The sequence below is a fragment of the Podarcis vaucheri genome (genome assembly GCF_965113315.1).
Source record: "Podarcis vaucheri genome assembly, contig: HAP1_SCAFFOLD_188, whole genome shotgun sequence".
Classification (NCBI taxonomy): domain Eukaryota; kingdom Metazoa; phylum Chordata; class Lepidosauria; order Squamata; family Lacertidae; genus Podarcis; species Podarcis vaucheri.
The window spans coordinates 15974-34139 of NW_028118750.1; the positions used below are offsets into that span (position 1 = coordinate 15974).

General features: G+C 46.1%; 1 protein-coding gene across 1 annotated transcript; it reads right to left on the minus strand.

Annotated features, from left to right (window-relative positions):
* Window positions 1-525: 525 nt before the first annotated feature.
* On the minus strand, window positions 526-7648 carry LOC309524443 (uncharacterized protein; the record flags this gene model as incomplete). The annotated part of the gene is made up of 4 exons (XM_082242379.1): window positions 7552-7648; window positions 5414-5587; window positions 804-2621; window positions 526-593 (listed from the first exon to the last, which is right to left on the minus strand). Exons 2-4 carry the CDS (start codon window positions 5544-5546, stop codon window positions 526-528), a joined length of 2019 nt encoding a protein of 672 aa, XP_082098505.1. The 5' UTR covers window positions 5547-5587; window positions 7552-7648.
* Window positions 7649-18166: the final 10518 nt, after the last annotated feature.

The window sequence follows — 18166 nt, forward strand, 5'->3', positions numbered from 1 at the left end:
AATACCACACGGCCCTAAACCTAACCTCCCAATACATCAACCTCAGCGGGTATTGGTCTGCTGTGTCAAAGTTTTACTGGCCGTTTGGACAATATTGGCAAGAGCACAGGGAATCTCACAGTCACCACTTCCCCTGGAATAAGAATCACTTCCGTTCAAACCAGTAAGTATGTCTGTAATTATGACAATCTGACCAATGCCTAGATGACTTAAGCCCTATATCGGACTCCTCTTCATGGGTTTCCCCCTGAATATAGAGCATGGTCCAATCCCCTGGACATTCTCAGACATACAGAAGTCCTTCTCAAGGTCATGAAGGAATCTGAAGAGGTGATTCAAGCAACACAAAAGGAGATTCCTCCTAAAGACCAGGAAGAACTTTCTGATAGTAAGAGACAACAGTGAAAAGGAACTCCCTCAGAAGAGAGAGGACTCTCCTTCAATGGAGGTATTTAAGAAGAAGTTGGATGGCCATCTGTCATGGATGCTTGAAATGACCTTTTTTCTGCATTGGCGGGGGTTGGACTAGATTCTGAATCTACCATTCCGAGTGAAATTTTCTCCACATTCCATGCGCTGATATGCTTTAAACCCTGTATGAATAATTTGGTGGGCCATGAGAGTGGCACTCTGACTGAAGCGCTTTCCACATTCCAAACACTAAGAGGTTTTCTCTCTTGTATGAATTATTTGATGGGAAGCGAGACTGCGGCTGTGACTGAAGCTCTTTCCACATTCAAAGCACTGATAGGGTTTCTCCCCTGTATGAATTCTTTGATGGGAAGTGAGACTATGGCTGTAACTGAAGCTCTTTCCGCATTCCAAGCACTGAAAGGGTTTCTCCCCTGTATGGATTCTTTGATGCAAAGTGAGACTTTGGCTGTGACTGAAGCTCTTTCCGCATTCCAAGCACTGATAGGATTTATCCCCTGAATGAATTCTTTGATGGTGAATGAGATTTGAGCTGCAACTGAAGCTCTTCCCACATTCCAGGCACTGAAAGGGTTTCTCCCCTGTATGAATTCTTTGATGGGAAGTGAGTCTCTGCCTGTGACTGAAGCTCTTTCCACATTCCAAGCACTGAAAGGGTTTCTCCCCTGTATGAATTCTTTGATGGGAAGTGAGATATTGTCTGTGACTGAAGCTCTTTCCACAATCCAAGCACTGATATGGTTTCTCCTCTGTATGGATTCTTTTATGGGTTATGAGATGGGGGCGTTGACTGAAGCTCTTCCCACATTCCAAGCACTGATATGGTTTCTCCCCTGTATGGATTCTTTTATGGGTTATGAGATGGGGGCTTTGACTGAAACTCTTCCCACATTCAAAGCACTGATAGGGTTTCTCCCCTGTATGGATTCTTTGATGCAAAGTGAGACTGCTGCTTTCACTGAAGCTCTTTCCACATTCCAAGCACTGATGTGGTTTCTCTCCTGTATGAACTTTTTGATGGGAATAGAGACTCCGACTGTGGGTGAAGCTCTTTCCACATTCCAAGCACTGATAGGGTTTCTCCCCTGTATGAATTCTTTGATGAAAAGTGAGAGTATCCTTTTGACTGAAGCTCTTTCCACATTCCAAGCACTGATAGCCTTTCTCTCCTTTATGAAGTTTTTGATGGGAAGAGAGATTGCTGCTCTGACTGAAGCTCTTCCCACATTCCAAGCACTGATAGGGTTTCTCCCCTGTATGAACTTTTTGATGCAAAGTGAGACTGGACTTTTGACTGAAGCTCTTCCCACATTCTAAGCACTGATAGGATTTCTCCCCTGTATGTATTCTTTGATGCAAAGTGAGACTGTCCTTTCGACTGAAGCTCTTCCCACATTCCAAGCACTGATAGGGTTTCTCCCCTGTATGAATTCTTTGATGGGAAGTGAGACTGTGGCTGTGACTGAAGCTTTTTCCACATTCCAAACACTGAAAGGATTTCTCCCCTGAATGAATTCTTTCATGGGAAGTGAGATGGGTGCTCCTACTGAAGCTCTTCCCACATTCCAGGCACTGAAAAGGTTTCTCCCCTGTATGAATTCTTTGATGCAAAGTGAGATGTGATCTGTGACTAAAGCGCTTCCCACATTCTAAGCACTGAGAGGATTTCTCCCCTGTATGTATTCTTTGATGCAAAGTGAGACTGTCCTTTCGACTGAAGCTCTTCCCACATTCCAAGCACTGATAGGGTTTCTCCCCTGTATGAATTCTTTGGTGGGAAGTGAGATGGCTGCTGTGACTAAAGCTCTTTCCACATTCCAAGCACTGATAGGATTTCTTCCCTGTATGAATTCTTTGATGGCGAGTGAGATGTATGATTTGATTAAAGCTCATTCCACATTCTAAGCACTGATAGGGTTTCTCCCCTGTATGAATTCTTTGATGGCGAGTGAGATGATCCTTTCGACTGAAGCTCTTTCCACATTCTCTGCAGTGATACAATTTCTCTCCTCTATGAATTTTTTCATGTGAAGTGAGGCTATCCCTCCGAATGAAGCTCCTTCGTTGATGGGAGGTGGACTGGGAGCTCTGGCCGATGTTCTCTCCATACTCTGAATATTTATTTGATTTCTCCGATATGTGGATTCTGTTGTGGTCCCCCTTGTTCTTCCCTTCCCATTCATCACCTTCTGCAATGAAGAGAAAAGATAATTATCGCCTCAGGAAGAAATGGAGCTCCAGATTATTGAACAGAGTTCCCCGGCCCCCAGCTCACTAAGAGACTTGAGAGTGCTCCGTTTCAGCCTCAAGAGGACAGCCTTGAAGTCTAACTTAATGGCATTGTAGATGTGTGGCATCTTCAACCCCCCAACATTTGAGCACGCCTGAGGGGTGCCTGACTCTCTTGAAACCAGTGGGGCACCATTGCCAGCATACTGTGACCGGGGCGCAGATGGCACAGAACCATCAAACCCACCACCTGACCCCTCCCCCAGCAATGCACTGCCACATTAGGGTAAGTCGTGCTAACTCTGCATCGCTGCCCCGGACCCCAACCCTACTCAGAGCGAAGGGGACGTGCTTCACATCCATTATTGAACAAAGTTAATGAATACTTGTGATAGAGGAAGGACTGAAGTTAGATGTGAGGCCTTACAATAGTTTTCACTGCCTTTGTTGGCTGATATTAACTGACATAGTGCTTGGCTTTTATCTGGGATAGATTTGATTTGGCTCAATCCTGGAATCCACCCCATATGCAAGGTCAGTCATCTCTTTGGTCAATCAAATGCAAACAGAAGCCAAAACAACAAACCTGACAGAAGTTACTTCAACTTCCCTAAAAACTCTCAAGCCCACATTTAAGAAGGCCTGGATGGTTCAGACAAGCCTGGTCATTGTTTTAAAAGGCATGACAAGACGAAGAATATTCACAGAGAAAACAGTTGATACCCCTCCATTCAGGGCTCACGGTGTGGATGTTAGAATCCCAGATGCTGTTGGTCTCCATCCAAATACTGGAGGTTCATCAAATAGAGCAGGGATGTCTAACAGGTCGATCACAATCTATTGGTAGATCCTTGTGAGGTTTTGGTCAATCGCAGTCAATCGCTGGCCCCCTCCCGGATCCTCCCTCCATTGTTGGAGAATGGAAGACAGAGCTTACAAACCGAGGCTGGGGGCTGTTTCCCCCCCCCCCAAGCGCTCCTTTGGTGAGTTGCTAATAAAAGCTCAACAACTTTGACCTGAACCCCTCAAAAACAGGGGTATATCACTCGCGAGTAGATTGCAGTCTCTTGGAAGCTGGCCACCCCGAAATAGAGGTATGTATGGAATTTGAAAATTAATGTTTAATGAGAGGGTCCATGATCCCACAATTCTCCTCCTTGACTTCCTTACGCAAAGCTCTCTTGTCAGGATCCAGCAACGTCCGTGCCTCCTCTGAAACAAGCAGGAGCATCTTCACCTGCACACTCCCCACCAGCTGTTGCCTCAATCTAAATTTGGTCTAAATTTAAACTTTTTTCTAAATCTCTTACTTCACCTTGAATCTCCTCTCATTTTCATGAGGAGACCAACTCTGTATACCGTATTTTTAGCTCCATAGGGTGCACCGGACCATAGGGCACACCTAGTCTTTAGGGGGGAAATAAAGAAAAAAAAATATCCACCCCAGCCCCAAAGAGCAAAGAAGCCAAAACAGTGAGTGGGATCCATCCCGCTGGCTGTCTTGGCTTCCTCTTTAGTCGCACGCAAACTCTCCAGCCGGGAGAGGCTGCGGGCAGCTTTGGCAGAATCCAAGACAGCGAGCGGGATGGATCCCGCTAACTCTCTTGGCTTCGTTTTTAGCTGCGGGGCTGGGGCCCCCAGAACAGGCAGCTATCCACAAGCCTTTTGAGCGCGGCAGGAGTTCCCACTGGGCTACGAAGGCTTGCGGATTGAAGCCTGAAGCATGGGGTGTGCAGCACCTACCCCCGCTGCGCACCGACCCCTATCGCCCTCCAGGCTTCAGCGAAAGCCTGCATTCGCTCCATAGGACGCACAAACATTTCCTCTTCATTTCCTTAGGGGAAAAAGTGCGTCCGATAGAGCGAAAAATAAGGATAGTTTAATTGGTAACATAAGATGGAAAATGACTATTACTCACACTTAATCTAAGCACAACGAAGAAGAATGAGTCTATACACTTGTATCATTTATTAGTCCTATAATCCTTGCTTTTAAAAACAATAAAAAGTTGTTCCAAAAAGAAAAGATAATGGGGCAACACATGGAGGCCCCACCTGCAGTCAATCCTGAAATTAGGATCAGGTAATTTAAGAATTTAGGATCAGCTTCTAGTGCTGTGCAATGGATCAGTCACTTGTTCTGTTGCTCTGTTCTCTCCTATCTCTCCTCCTCCCCCCGCCCAATTTAAACCAATTCATGAACTCAGAACTGATACACTGACCACTAACGATGAACCATATGTTATAGAAATTCCTTCAAATTACTTCTACTAGTTTTGAGAATCATATGAGAAGACTGAGAAGACTCAGTGCACATATTTGTATCATATATTAATCCTATATGATCCTTGTTTTTAAAAGAAAAGGAAAAGTTATTCCTAAAAGAAAAGTAAAAGGTGAAACACAGAGGCCCCATCTACAGTCAATCCTGAAATTAGGATCAGGTAATTTAAAGAATCATGGCTTCTAGTGCTGCGCAATGGATCAGCGAGTTCTCTGACATTGGTAGGGCATTCAGAGCCCAGTTCTGGCGCCAATACATCGCAGTGGCCGGGGAGCGGTGACGTATTCCTGGCTCAAATTGCCCGGAGATGTCAAAGGCGCTGGAAGGCAGGTGGAGGAGCCCAAAAAGGTGCTCACCTTCTCAAACTCCATCTGCCTGCCTGCCTCATCCCACCCCCAAGCTGAGCAAACCCCAGTACCTCTCCAGCCCCATCCATCCATGTCCCCATCTCCCCTCCCCTGGGACTCACCAGATATCTCGGAGGTCCCTGGGAGGGAACGCTCAGAGGCTGTGAGGAGGGATGCAGGAGACAACCCGACCAGGTCAACCGTCCATCTTCCCCCTTCCATCCTCGCTGGGTTTACAGATTCAGTCTCTTTCATCTTTCCTGAGGAGTCGGGAAGCCACCACAAGCTGCAGGGTCCTGGGAGAGAGGAAGAAGCAAAGGGAGCCTCAGAGGCCCTGCAGGGGTTCTCCTGCCCTAGATATTCCCCTGCCCCTGGAGAAGCACAAATGGGGCAGCCCCTTCCCAACAGAAACGCCATTGAAACATCTCCAGTGATTCCCATTTAATCTGTTTGCACCTCACCCCACTTCGTAAGGCTGGCATGGTATGCACACTATGACCTGAGAGTGGACCCCATTGAACTCAGAATGGCTTATGGATAGAACTTGGTGCAAAAACCAGGCACCATCCTGTCCCCAAGCCTGAAAACTGCAACCCCAGAGCATGGGCAGAATACAGCCGAGTAGCTATTACATGTAGGTTCCCCCACGTCTCAGTGCAAGAGATGCCTTAGCAGTTGAGCTGGCTGGGCCCCAAACCTCTTTCTGCTCCTCATTAGAGCTGCTGAGAGACCCTAGAAGGCTGGGAATAGGATCTGGCTCCTGCTGTTTCTTAGCCACCTCCTCATTTTCCTTATTCACGCAAAATGGAGTGATTTTTGGGTGTGCTTTCTTTAGAGAAGCTCTCTTTGGAGCAGGGCCCGTGGCACTCGGGGAGAGACCAGAAATTTTGTAACCACTCCAGGTCAACACCATCATTTCCCTTAATTCCATATCATGTTTCCTTATACCATTTGTAGCAATTAAAGCTTTTCTAACTTTAGTCTGCAGCAACTTCTGTGTCATTCACTTAGTGTTCTGCAGAATGTGGAGGCTAAACTGGTGACTGCTGCTGGAACCATGTAAGACCGCTCCTAAAGGATTTACTTTGAAAGTGTTGGTGCTGACCTTTAAAGCCCTGAACGGCCTCTGCCCAGGATACCCGAAGGAGCATCTCCACCCCCATCGTTCAGCCTGGACACTGAGGTCCAGCACCAAGGGCCTTCTGGTGGTTCCCTCAGTGCAAGAAGAGAAGTTACAGGGAAGCAGGCTGAGGGTCTTCTTGGTAGTGGCACCCTCCGTGTGGAACACACTCCCATCAGATGTCAAGGAGATGAGTAACTATGTAACCTTTAGAAGACACCTGAAGGCAGCCCTGTATATTATATGTGCTGGAAGCTGCCCTGAGTGTCTGAGGAAACACAGTCAGATGGGTGGCAGGTAAATATTATGGTTGCTATTATTATTATTATTATTATTATTATTATTATTATTATTATTCATACAGGATGCTGATGGCATTGCAGCTTCACCCCAGTGCCTTGCCAGGGCAGGAGGGGGATGGTCTTCCTAAAAATGTTGAGCTGAGCAAGGCTGGATGCAGCTCCTGCTCCCAAGAGTGGCACATGCCAGTCTGTGCACTGGCTCAGCTGGGAGGGGGCAGATGTTTAACAAGGTTGGAAACCAGATCTCACCCGGCCCTGGGGACTCCCCCCAAGAATCCTGGGAGCCAGAATTGGTTCAGGACCCTGAGAGTTGCAAGGAGACAGCTTCAGCCCTGCTGCGCAAAGACTGCAATTCCCAGAGTGGTCACCAATCCACCCTTCTTGCCAGGGAACTCTGGGAATTGTATTTGGGTAGCTGGTGGGAGAGGGTCTCCCCTCCAGTCTCCACACTTGGGGGGGGGCTGTATCTCCCCACTCCACAGGGCGTCTCCTTCCTCGGATTCCATGGATGCTTCTCTGTGTTATGAAATGCGACTTTCCCCTCAGTCTGAAGGGGGCTTATTTGCATGCCCCCCTTTTGTTGCCCCAAAAAGGACCCCTCCCCAACAAGGAAGGCAGCATCTTGATCCAAAGGAAGAACAGAGTCGCAGACCTGCTGGACACTCAGCCCCTCCCTGGCCTGGCAGAGAGGAACTGGGGGCAGGACCCTCTGCTCCCTGACTTTGGGGGTCTCCCCCCCCCATGCATGAGCTGGACGGGGGGGCTTGCCTCCTCCCTTGCAGCCCTGGGACCCCCTTCTCCCCGCTGCACCCCAAGGGGGAAGAGAGAAGAGACTCACCGGATTCCAGGAGGGGCACCGAGGAAGTTTTTGCAAAGCAGAGAGAACAAAGCAGCCTCCTCTTTGCTCGCAGGAAGGGACTGGGCAGGGAGGGGCTTCTGCTCTGGAGGACCTTGCCCTCCCCCACCCTCCCCTTCCTGTCCTCTCTAGGAATCCCGCTCTGCTCCTTTTAACCCTTGGCAAGCCGAGGGCTTGTGATGTATGGAAGTGAGAGCTGGACCATAAAGAAGGCTGATCGCCGAAGAATTGATGCTTTTGAATTCTGGTTCTGGAGGAGACTCTTGAGTCTCATGGACTGCAAGAAGATCAAACCTCTCCATTCTGAAGGAAATCAGCCCTGAGTGCTCACTTGAAGGACAGATCCTGAAGCTGAGGCTCACCTCATGAGAAGAGAAGACTCCCTGGAAAAGACCCTGATGTTGGGAAAGATGCAGGGCACAAGGAGAAGGGGACGACAGAGGACGAGATGGTTGGACAGTGTTCTCAAAGCTACCAGCATGAGTCTGACCAAACTGCGGGAGGCAGTGGAAGACAGGAGTGCCTGGCGTGCTCTGGTCCATGGGGTCACAAAGAGTCAGACATGACTAAACGACTAAACAACAACAACAAAGCCGAGGGCACCCAGACCGCCCCTCCCTCCCTCTCCCTGCCTGCTTCTGCGCTCTAGGGGCTGCCCTCCCTTCTCCATCTGGGCCAAGGACTCTGCATCAAGGCCCGCCCCCCATCTTATGCACACTGACTACAAGGGAGGTGGGGGTTCCCGGGTACCATTCTGCCGTGTGCATCTGGATCCCTACTTTGAAATGACTAAATAATCGAATGTTAAAGGGCCTTTCCTGGAATCGCCTTCCCTGGGACCCACCGGCAGGGATCCGGCTGCGAAGTTGGGGACCTGCAGGGTCTCCTTGGAAGTCTCTCCCCCCCCACCCACCCGCATTTCTCTTTCCCTGGGGGGCCAAGAGATGCTCCCCTGCCCTGCACCCCCAGGGGCCCCTTTGCGGAAACTGAAGTGCGATGCCCACCAAAGGGAAGGCGAAGGCGAAGGACCCCTGGACCTTTGTCCGCAGACAGCTCCCCCCCTTTCTTCCCCACACCAAACATAACCACAGTTGTGAAAATCCTCCATAGTCCATACTCTGGGCATGTGCAGCTTTCTGCAAACCAGAGGCAGGGAAGAAGTGGCCAAAGAACCACCTTGCAGAAAAGGGGCCTTGTGGGCTGAGGTGCAGGATCCCTGAGGATCCAGCACAGGAAGAACTGAACAGGGAAGAACTGCCCCCCCATCATAGGGGGGTGGTACCCCCGCCTGACTTGCAGAAATAGACTCCAGGAGGAGCAAGCAAGGGAGGTGGATGGGCAGAGAGGACAAAGAGATGAAGATGCAGTGATGGGGAAGGGAGGGGCCCCCAAAAAGGGCCCTTACTGGGCCCCGGATCTATGCAATCCAGCTGCAAAGCGGGAACCCAACACCTGCAGGGCTTGCCTGGCAGGATGAAGCCCCTCCTCCCCAGGAGATTACCCTCCCCCCATTCACAATAACACTGGAACATTCAAAAGGTAAAGGACCCCTGGACGGTTACATCCAGTCAAAGGCGACTGTGGGGTTGGAGCGCTCGTCTCCGCTGTCAGGCCGAGGGGGCTGGCGTTTGTCCACAGACAGCTTTTCCGGGTCACGTGGCCAGGAGGACTAAACCGCTTCTGGCGCAAGGGGGTACATTGGTGAAAACCAGAGTGCACAGAAATGCCACAACTGCTTGTACTGGTATGTTTTTGAACTGCTAGGTTGGCAGAAGCTGGGACAGAGCAACGGGAGCTCACCCCGTCGTGGGGATTTGAACCCCAACCTCCCTTTTCCTTCAGATGAGGGTCCCCATCGCCAAAGAGGGCCCTCAGGGTTGACTCCCCAGGGAGGGGGTGGAAAGAGGCTCAGGAGCCAACTCCCAGGGGCCACGGTTCCATTGTCCCCCTTCCAAAAAAAGTTGATTGACATTAAAATGGTGAGGGGTGTGTGGCATCATCTCATCCATTAGCCTGGGAGGAAGAGGGTGGGGGAGGGAAGTCCAGCCAAGCATTGCCAGGGGACGGTTGGGGGCGCTGGCAGAGAATTTCCTGGAGGGGCTCTAGAGCTGCCTTGGCATCTTCCTCCTGCTCAGGTATCTGATTGAAGTAAAGCGGGGGGGGTCCTAGTCCCACCGCACCCCCTTCCTCCAGGGAGTTTGGATTCATGGAATCCTAGAGCCAGCCAGCCAAAACCACAGAGAGCATGTGAAGCTAACTCTTTATTAGCAGAAACAAGGACTGCTCCAGGGAGCCAGGAATAGTCAGCACTCAACTCTTCTCAGCAGTTGCAGAGATCCGGGTGGAAGAATCTGCAGCCCAGCCCTTTGCGGTTCTGACGCACAAGAGCCAACTCCTAGGGGCTGATCGGCTTTGCCAACAAAATATTTGTGGGGTCCTGGCACCCCCAAACCGGCACTGCCATTCAGATAGTGTGTGTGCACGGCATCATATGATCAATTCTGCTGGACAGTGATTGCCTGGGCCCTCCTATTATTTTTTTTCAAGTTGGCACATCTGCTGAGAAGTAAGCCAGGTGGTACATGGGGAGTGATTTTCAGCCCCATGGAACCTTCAATGTGGGGTTCCGCAGGGCTCAAGCCTATCCCCCAGGTTGTTAAACATCTACATGAAACTGCTGGGTGGGGTTATCTGGAGGTTTGGAGTACGTTGTCAGCAGTATGCTGATGACACTCAGCTCTGTTTCTCCTTTACATCTGCAGGTGATGCAGTGGAAGTGCTGGACCAGTGTCTTGCCTCGGTAATGGACTGGAGAGAGCCAACAAACTTGAGCTCAATCCAGATAAGACCGAGGCACTGTTAGTGGGTGGTTCCCTAGGCCACCTGCTCTTCACGGGGTCACCTTTCCTCCGAAGGAGCAGGTTCACAGCTTGGGGGTACTCCTGGAACCTATGCTGTCGCTCGAGGCTCAGGCGGCCTCGGTGGCCCGGAGTGTCTTCCATCAGCTTCGGTAGTAGACAGGGACGCGGACTTATAAAAAATATTGGGGGGGCCCGGGAAAGCTCGCGAAATGTAAATAAGCTCATGAATATGCAAATAAGCTCATGAATATGCAAATAAAGTGGCGCCGCCCCCTCATGAGCGAATAGGAGAGAGCGTGCTGCTGCCTATTTATCAGCTCCGGAACAGCTGATATGCGGGAAACCTAGGGCTAGAGGCAGGAGCCCCCGCCCCCGGGGATTCCCTAATCTCGCGGGGGACGGCCGGGGCTCTCCGGCTAGGGCGCGCGGCTGGCTGGCTGGCTGGCGAGGGAGCAGGTGGGGAGGAGGCGGGGGACGGCGGCGGCGCCCGAGATTATTGGGGGGGCTGAGCCCCCCCAAAAAATTTTTTGAGGGGGCTCAAGCCCCCTCAAGCCCCATGGAGTCGGCGCCTATGGTAGTAGAAGTAGAAGCTGTGAGGATACTGTCCACTTTGGTCTCATTTCAGTCAGGAAGGGAAAGATCTTCTAGAAAGAGAAGAATCCCAAACCAGTTATGAAGGGTGTGGTGACCCCCTGGGTCTTCTATACTGTCAGAAGTACCTCAGGAGCGTGGAAACTGACAGAAAGGACCACCTTGTTTAAGAATCAAAATATTAAGCTGCAACAAGTAAGTTAAGGAGCTGAAGTGAAATAACTGGAAATAAGCTCAGCATTGGCCACCCTCTCCAGACACCTGTAACATCGAAGAGGAATAACTTTAAAAAAGCAACAGAAGTTTAAAAAAGCTGTGCATTTACTACTTTGTTTACAAGCATGTAACACACACTAAATTTAGTACAATTTATTAATAGGTTTACTGTTTCCTGAAAGAACATTATCTATCTCATGACACGTCCTTTGCTTTTTTCAACTTTGTTCTGTAAAATAAATCTTTCTTGTTTGTTCAACTTCTGCCAGAGTTTCCAAGGATCTTTGTTTACTTTCACACAGAAAGATAATCCTATTTTTATTTTAAAGTATCCCAATAATAATTGGGACAAAATATTTTAAAAGCTGGCAAAGAGACCTTGCCAATTGTATATGGCAAGGGAAGAAAACCAAAATAAAATCAGAAATAATGATGGGGCCAAAAGAAACGGGGGCATTTGCAGTCCTAGTTTTAAGAAGATATTTTGAAGCAGCGTGCTGGAGTTGGATGAAAGAGTGGGTGTTACTAAAAGATACTGAAGTTTTGGAACTAGAAGGCTGGGACAAAATATCATCATCAGTCTTTATTACAGTCCAGAGACCCAACAAATCGTTACAAAGCAATACACAATTCATACAGCCTACCTCCATGTTAAACAAGCATTTTGTTCAGAATATAGGGATTATTTGTTCTTGCAACCACCGATAGAAACTTTGCCACTGCTAATGTTCTAGCATTTCTCCGGTCTTCCAATAGGAACCTGACATAGTGAGCCTCTGATTTTCCTGGGAAAGGTACCAGCAAGGGTAGTATCAGTTCAGCCCTGGCTTGCTCATATTTTGCACAATGCAACAAAATATGTTTTGTGGAATCGATATCTTGAGGACACAAGCAAAGTCTGTCCTGGTAGGGAACTCCTCTCAACCTGCCATCCTGTTTTAGGGCAGCCCACCACGCTTTAGTTGAAATTGGGCATTCACCAGCTTCTAACAGAAGTATGGAGTTGGTACCGTTGGGTACCTGCAGCTGAGATCGTAGAAATTTCGCCTGAAAGCCATCTAGCTTTGGCAGGTCCCCATTATGCCAGACATTTGCAGAGTACAGGAGTTGGGAAATGGGTTTTGCATTGAAAACCCTTACAGCTGCTGGAACATATTTGACGCCCTTTGTGAAAAAGAAAATGAATATGGCTAGCTTTGTGATCTCCACCTTTTGAAGGGAGGTTTGCCAGTGGTGCTTCCAAGATCCTGTATGATGGAGTGTGAGCCCTGGATAACTGAAGTATTTGATCTGTTCAAGGTTATGGCCATCCAGCACCCATTTAGACCGGGAGAAGCTTCTTTCGAAAACTAAAATTTTAGATTTTTCATAATTAATGGATAAACCATTTCCAGAACAGTAATCAGGAAATTTCCTCAGCAGATAATTCAAACCCGGTTTGGAACGTCAGATGATGGCCGCGTCATCAGCATATAAAATGGCATCGTTAGTGGTAGTGTCGACTTGAGCTCCGCATCAATTGATGCACTTTTTATTATTTTTACCAGGCTTTTATTAGCTTTTATCAGCCGCAGTATTTTATCTTTGTCATTCGGCAGCTATTATATTTACAAAGCTTGAGTCAAGGGACAAAATATAGGGTTGGCATGGATATTTATTCTATGGGAAAATACAATTGCATAAAGGATTTCAGAACTGCCTTGTGAGAAAGGCCCTATTTGAGGTATGGGAGAGAACGAAATAGAGAATTATAGAAAGAACTCCATGGTGGACCTCTCCAATAGAGGCAACCTCGACATTAAAAAAAAAATGCCTGGCCAACTTATAGAGATTTAGCAGAAGGAATGAATGAAAATATCAAATTAAAAGAATACGAAGAACTCAAATTACTGGGAATAAATTGGTTAGAATATTTCCAACTTAAGGCTACATATGAGAAAGATATAAAAACTGGGGGATTTGGGAATAAAATATCAAAATTAGAAAGAGAAGTTTTACAAAATAATCAAAAAACACTCCAAAATATATAGATTATTAGATAAAGTCCTCCCAGATCAAGAAGTCAAAGCAGTGAATATTCTAAAGTGGGAATGGGATTTAGGATATACAATTGATTCTGAAGATTGGAAAAAGTTTTGGGGAAAAAATATAAATTTTACGGCTTGCTATTCATTAAGAGAGAATTATATGAAGATGCACCACAGATGGTATATGGCACCAGACAGACTGGCAAAAACAAATAGATCAAATAGTAATAAATGCTGGAGATGTAATAGAATGAAAGGCACTCTATACCATATGTGGTGGACATGTCCAGAGATCAGAAAATTTTGGGAGATGATCCATGAAGAGATTAAAAAATTGATAAAAGTATCATATATCAGGAGGGCAGAAGCATATTTACCAGGAATCTTGAGTAAACATATCCCCAAAGGCAAAATTAACATCTTTCTGTATGCAACAACAGCAGCGAAAATGTTGGTAGCCAGTCATTGGAAAGAAATTATATCCCAACAAAAGGGGACTGGTTAAGTAAACTATGTGAGTACCTGGAGTTAGCAAAATTGACGGATTTAATAAGGCATAAATCCAAAACCATAATACAGAAACAATGGGAATGCTTAAATGAATATTTATACAAGCAGGGCTCAAATACGAAAGTTTGGCTGCGCTTAGACTAACCTTGTGAAGAATACAGATAACATAAAGATTTGACGGATTATGAAAGAACCTAAGGAAGGGAAATGATTGAAGAACAGATGTAAAGGCGAGCAAGATAACTAAGAGACGTGCGGTGAATGCGGTGGAAGTCTTTTAAAATATTTTAACTAGGATTTATATTTTGTAATGCTTGAAGGAGTCAAAATTGAAGGGGTGAAGCAGTTAGCAATTCAAGCTAAAGAGCTAGCCCAGGAAAATGAAAAGAAGTAGCTACACTATCTAAACAGGGGTCAGAATTGCCGGACCCCCAGAGAACAGCTAATATGATTTTGGGAGGAATTCCGGAAGAAATACAGGCTAAAGAGTTGGAAGAAACTTTGAGAACCTGTCTATGCTCCACCTCCATCGTTCTGCCCGGACACTGAGGTCCAGTGACGAGGGCCTTCTGGAGGTTCCCTCGGTATGAGAAGCCAAGTAACAGGGAACCAGGCAGAGGGCCTTCTCGGTAGTGGCACCCACCCTGTGGAATGCCCTCCCATCAGATGTCAAAGAGAAAAATAACTCCCAAACTTTTAGAAGACATCTGAAGGCAGCCCTGTTTAGGGAAGCTTTTGATGTTTAATATCTTATTTTATTTTAGTGTTTTGTTGGAAGCCGCCCAGAGTGGCTGGGGAAACCCAGCCAGATGGGTGGGGTATAAATAATAATAAATTATTATTATTATTATTAGTAGTAGTAGTAGTAGTACTCAAGGAGTTAGTTTGAAGGCAGAAGATGTGGAACGAGCCCATCTCTGCCGAGGGCCCAAGGGGAGAAAATCCCCCAGGAATGTAATAATTAAATGTTCTAGAGAGAAGCTACAACAGAAGGCATATCAGACTTTGAAGAAAATCTGGGATATCATATAGTTAAAGGCATGTATAGAGGTGAGTCCTTAAAGTCATTGCAGGAAGTAATAGAAAATATAGGTAACCAATATTGGTTAAAAATTGGAGGACTATACAACAAAATTTCCAAAGTCCAAGAGACAGGAAATAGGAGTTTAGAAGAGCCAATAGAGGAACTATACCAACAAATGGAAAAAACGAAACAAGGAATGATAAGTAAAATCTATAAGAGAATGATTACAAATAAGAAACAGACAACCCAACTTATGAAAAAGATGTGGAGGAAGAACAAGTTAGTGAATCAACGGTCAAAAGGATAATGAAAGGAACAGATGAGATTAAAGTAAGCAAATTTAGAGAGCTGAAATTAAAATTATTTCTAAAATGGTACAGAACTCCAGCCCAGCTTGCTAATGTGGTAGCAGGATTGAATTCTAGCTGTTGGCACTGTAAACAAGTCAAGGGATGGTTTTCCCATATGTACTGGGAATTCCCAGAGGTAAAGGAATTCTGGAAAAAAATCCTAAAGATTATTAATGAAATTTTAAAAGTGAAGCTTGCAATAGATTTTGATTTCATGACAATGGGTATACTTGGAAACATGGCAATAGAGAAAGGTGACCAGTTTACCTTCAAAGCTATGATATTAGCGGGAAAGGCAACGATAGCTTTAGGCTGGAAAGAGAGAGGAAAATGGATACTAGAGGCATGGAATACTTATTTGTTTGAACTTATTCAGTCGGACATGGTCGCAGTCGTGTCACAGGAATCAACGTGGAAGGTCAAGTCCACCACAACACCACAATAAGGAACAGAGGGAACCCCTATCTTGAATGGATAAAAACTACTAGAACAAAAGACATTCGGTGGAAACGAAAGACGCTATGCCTGTGGCTGAGGGTAATTGTTTGAACCCTTCCAATGGGTATGGGGGGGGGGAAGAGGAGGAAAATTTAAAAATTGTATGGGAAATTTAAAAATGGGAAGGAGATAATATATGTATTCAAAAGATCCTGAACTGTATAAAATTTAAAAAAGAAAGTAATGCAAAACAGATTAATCCGTTCCAGAATTTTAAAAACAACTAAAACAGCAACTTAACATGAATTACACTAGTTAACGAGACCATTGATCCATGAAATGAAAGCAATAATCAATGTACTATACTACAAAATAAAGAAAACAGTACTGTAGATTAAAATTAAAATTATTATTTTTTCTTACCTGCACTGATGATAGACATTGTTTGCATGGGGGATTTTATACATTGCCACAGTCACACAATCAATCAAAAATGAAGAACAAGCCACAGTCACACAAGAAAAGCCAAATAAAAACGCAATTTCTTTTAGCAAAAACAAAAGCACCAGATATAAGCTCCAAAATCAGCCCTGAGTGCTCACTGGAAGGACAGATCGTGAAGCTGAGGCTCCAATACTTTGGCCACCTCATGAGAAGAGAAGACTCCCTGGAAAAGACCCCGATGCTGGGAAAGATGGAGGGCACAAGGAGAAGGGGACGACAGAGGATGAGATGGTTGGATAGTGTTCGCGAAGCTACCAGCATGAGTTTGACCAAACTGCGGGAGGCAGTGGAAGACAGGAGTGCCTGGCGTGCTCTGGTCCATGGGGTCACGAAGAGTCGGACACGAATAAACAACAAAACAACAACAATCACCTGAGAACACTGCAATCAGAAATGGAAGGCTTTGATTACAATGGGGGGTGCAAATTAGCAGCGCAACAGTGAAAACAGAAGAAGGCTTTGATTACAATGCAGGGGAACACAAATTAGCAGCGCAACAGTGAAAACAGCAGCTCAGGAGCACGTTCGGCTTCCGAAGCAAAGTTCACAAGCTGGAACACTGACTTCCAGGTTTGCAGCATTTGAGTTCAAAGTTGTTCAGAAACTAAGCTGTTTGAAAACCACCGTATACAGATATGGTTGCCATATGTCCTGAATTGTAGGCAGCGTCTGGGCGGAAATTGCTGAAATGTCCGGGAAACTCTGGACTTATGACAGCCCATGTCGCAAGTGTAGATTTCGGCAAACTTCACTTGAAATAGATACGGCCCCCACCCCCGTTCCTTCAAGCCCTCCTCATAAGGCTTGGTTTCAGACCCTTGATGATCTTGATTGACTCCTCTGCATCATCTTCATGAAGTTTTCCCTTAGCATTTAGCTAGATGCAAACCTTAAATCTGCTTTCCACAGTTGTTCCCATAAAGCAAAGTCAATGTTGTGTCCTACATCTCTGGCCCGGCTTCTCATTGATGATTTCATCATTGCATTCTTTGTGTCCCACTCAAATAATATGTTATACATTTTAGATACTATTTTAACCCTGGAGCTTCATAACTCCCTTTCAAACTGTGAGTTTTGTTCTGCAAATCCATTTTTAAAAATCTGACTTAAATGTTACATTCAACTGATGGTAAATTGACCAGTCTCCCTCCCACCTAGAGGAAGAAGTTCCCTTTATAGGGACCCCACATACAATGAAGCAATACCACACGGCCCTAAACCTATCCTCCCAATACGTCGAACTTAGCGGGTAACCTATTGGTCTGCTGTATCAAAGTTTTACTGGACGTTTGGACAATATTGGCGAGAGCGCCTGTAATCTCACAGTCACCACTTCCCCTGGAATAAGAATCACTTCTGTTCAAACCAGTAAGTATGTCTGTAATTATGACAATCCGACCAATGCCAAAATGACTTAAGCCCTATATCGGACTCCTCTCGATGGGTTTCCCCCCGAATATAGAGCATGGTCCAATCCCCTGGACATTCTCAGACTTACAGAAATCCTTCTCAAGGTCATGAAGGAATCTGAAGAGGTGATTCAATTACCGTCCCATTTCACTCCTAAATGTGGATTACAAAATTTTTGCTAATATTTTGGCAAACAGGCTTAAAAAGGTCTTAAATGATGTAATTCATAAGGACCAGGCAGGCTTTCTCCCAGGCAGACATTTGTCAGACAATACTAGGAACATTATAGATGTCCTGGAACTATTGCAGGAAAAATTGAATACAAAAGCAGTGTTAATCTTTATAGACGCGGAGAAGGCCTTTGACAACATTTCCTGGAAGTTTATGAAGAAAAATTTGGAAGGGATGGGAGTGGGATGGGCATTCCAAAATAGCATAGAAGCATTCTATTCAGAACAAAAGGCTAAATTGTTAGTGAACAATGTGGTGACAGAAGAGTTCAAAATTGAAAAAGGGACACGGCAGGGGTGCCCCTTATCCCCCTTGTTATTCATATCAGTCCTGGAGGTGTTACTGAATTTGATTAGGAAGGACCAGTTGGTAGAAGGAATACAGGTCGGAGAAAACAATATAAATTAAAGGCCTTTGAAGATGATTTGGTATTAA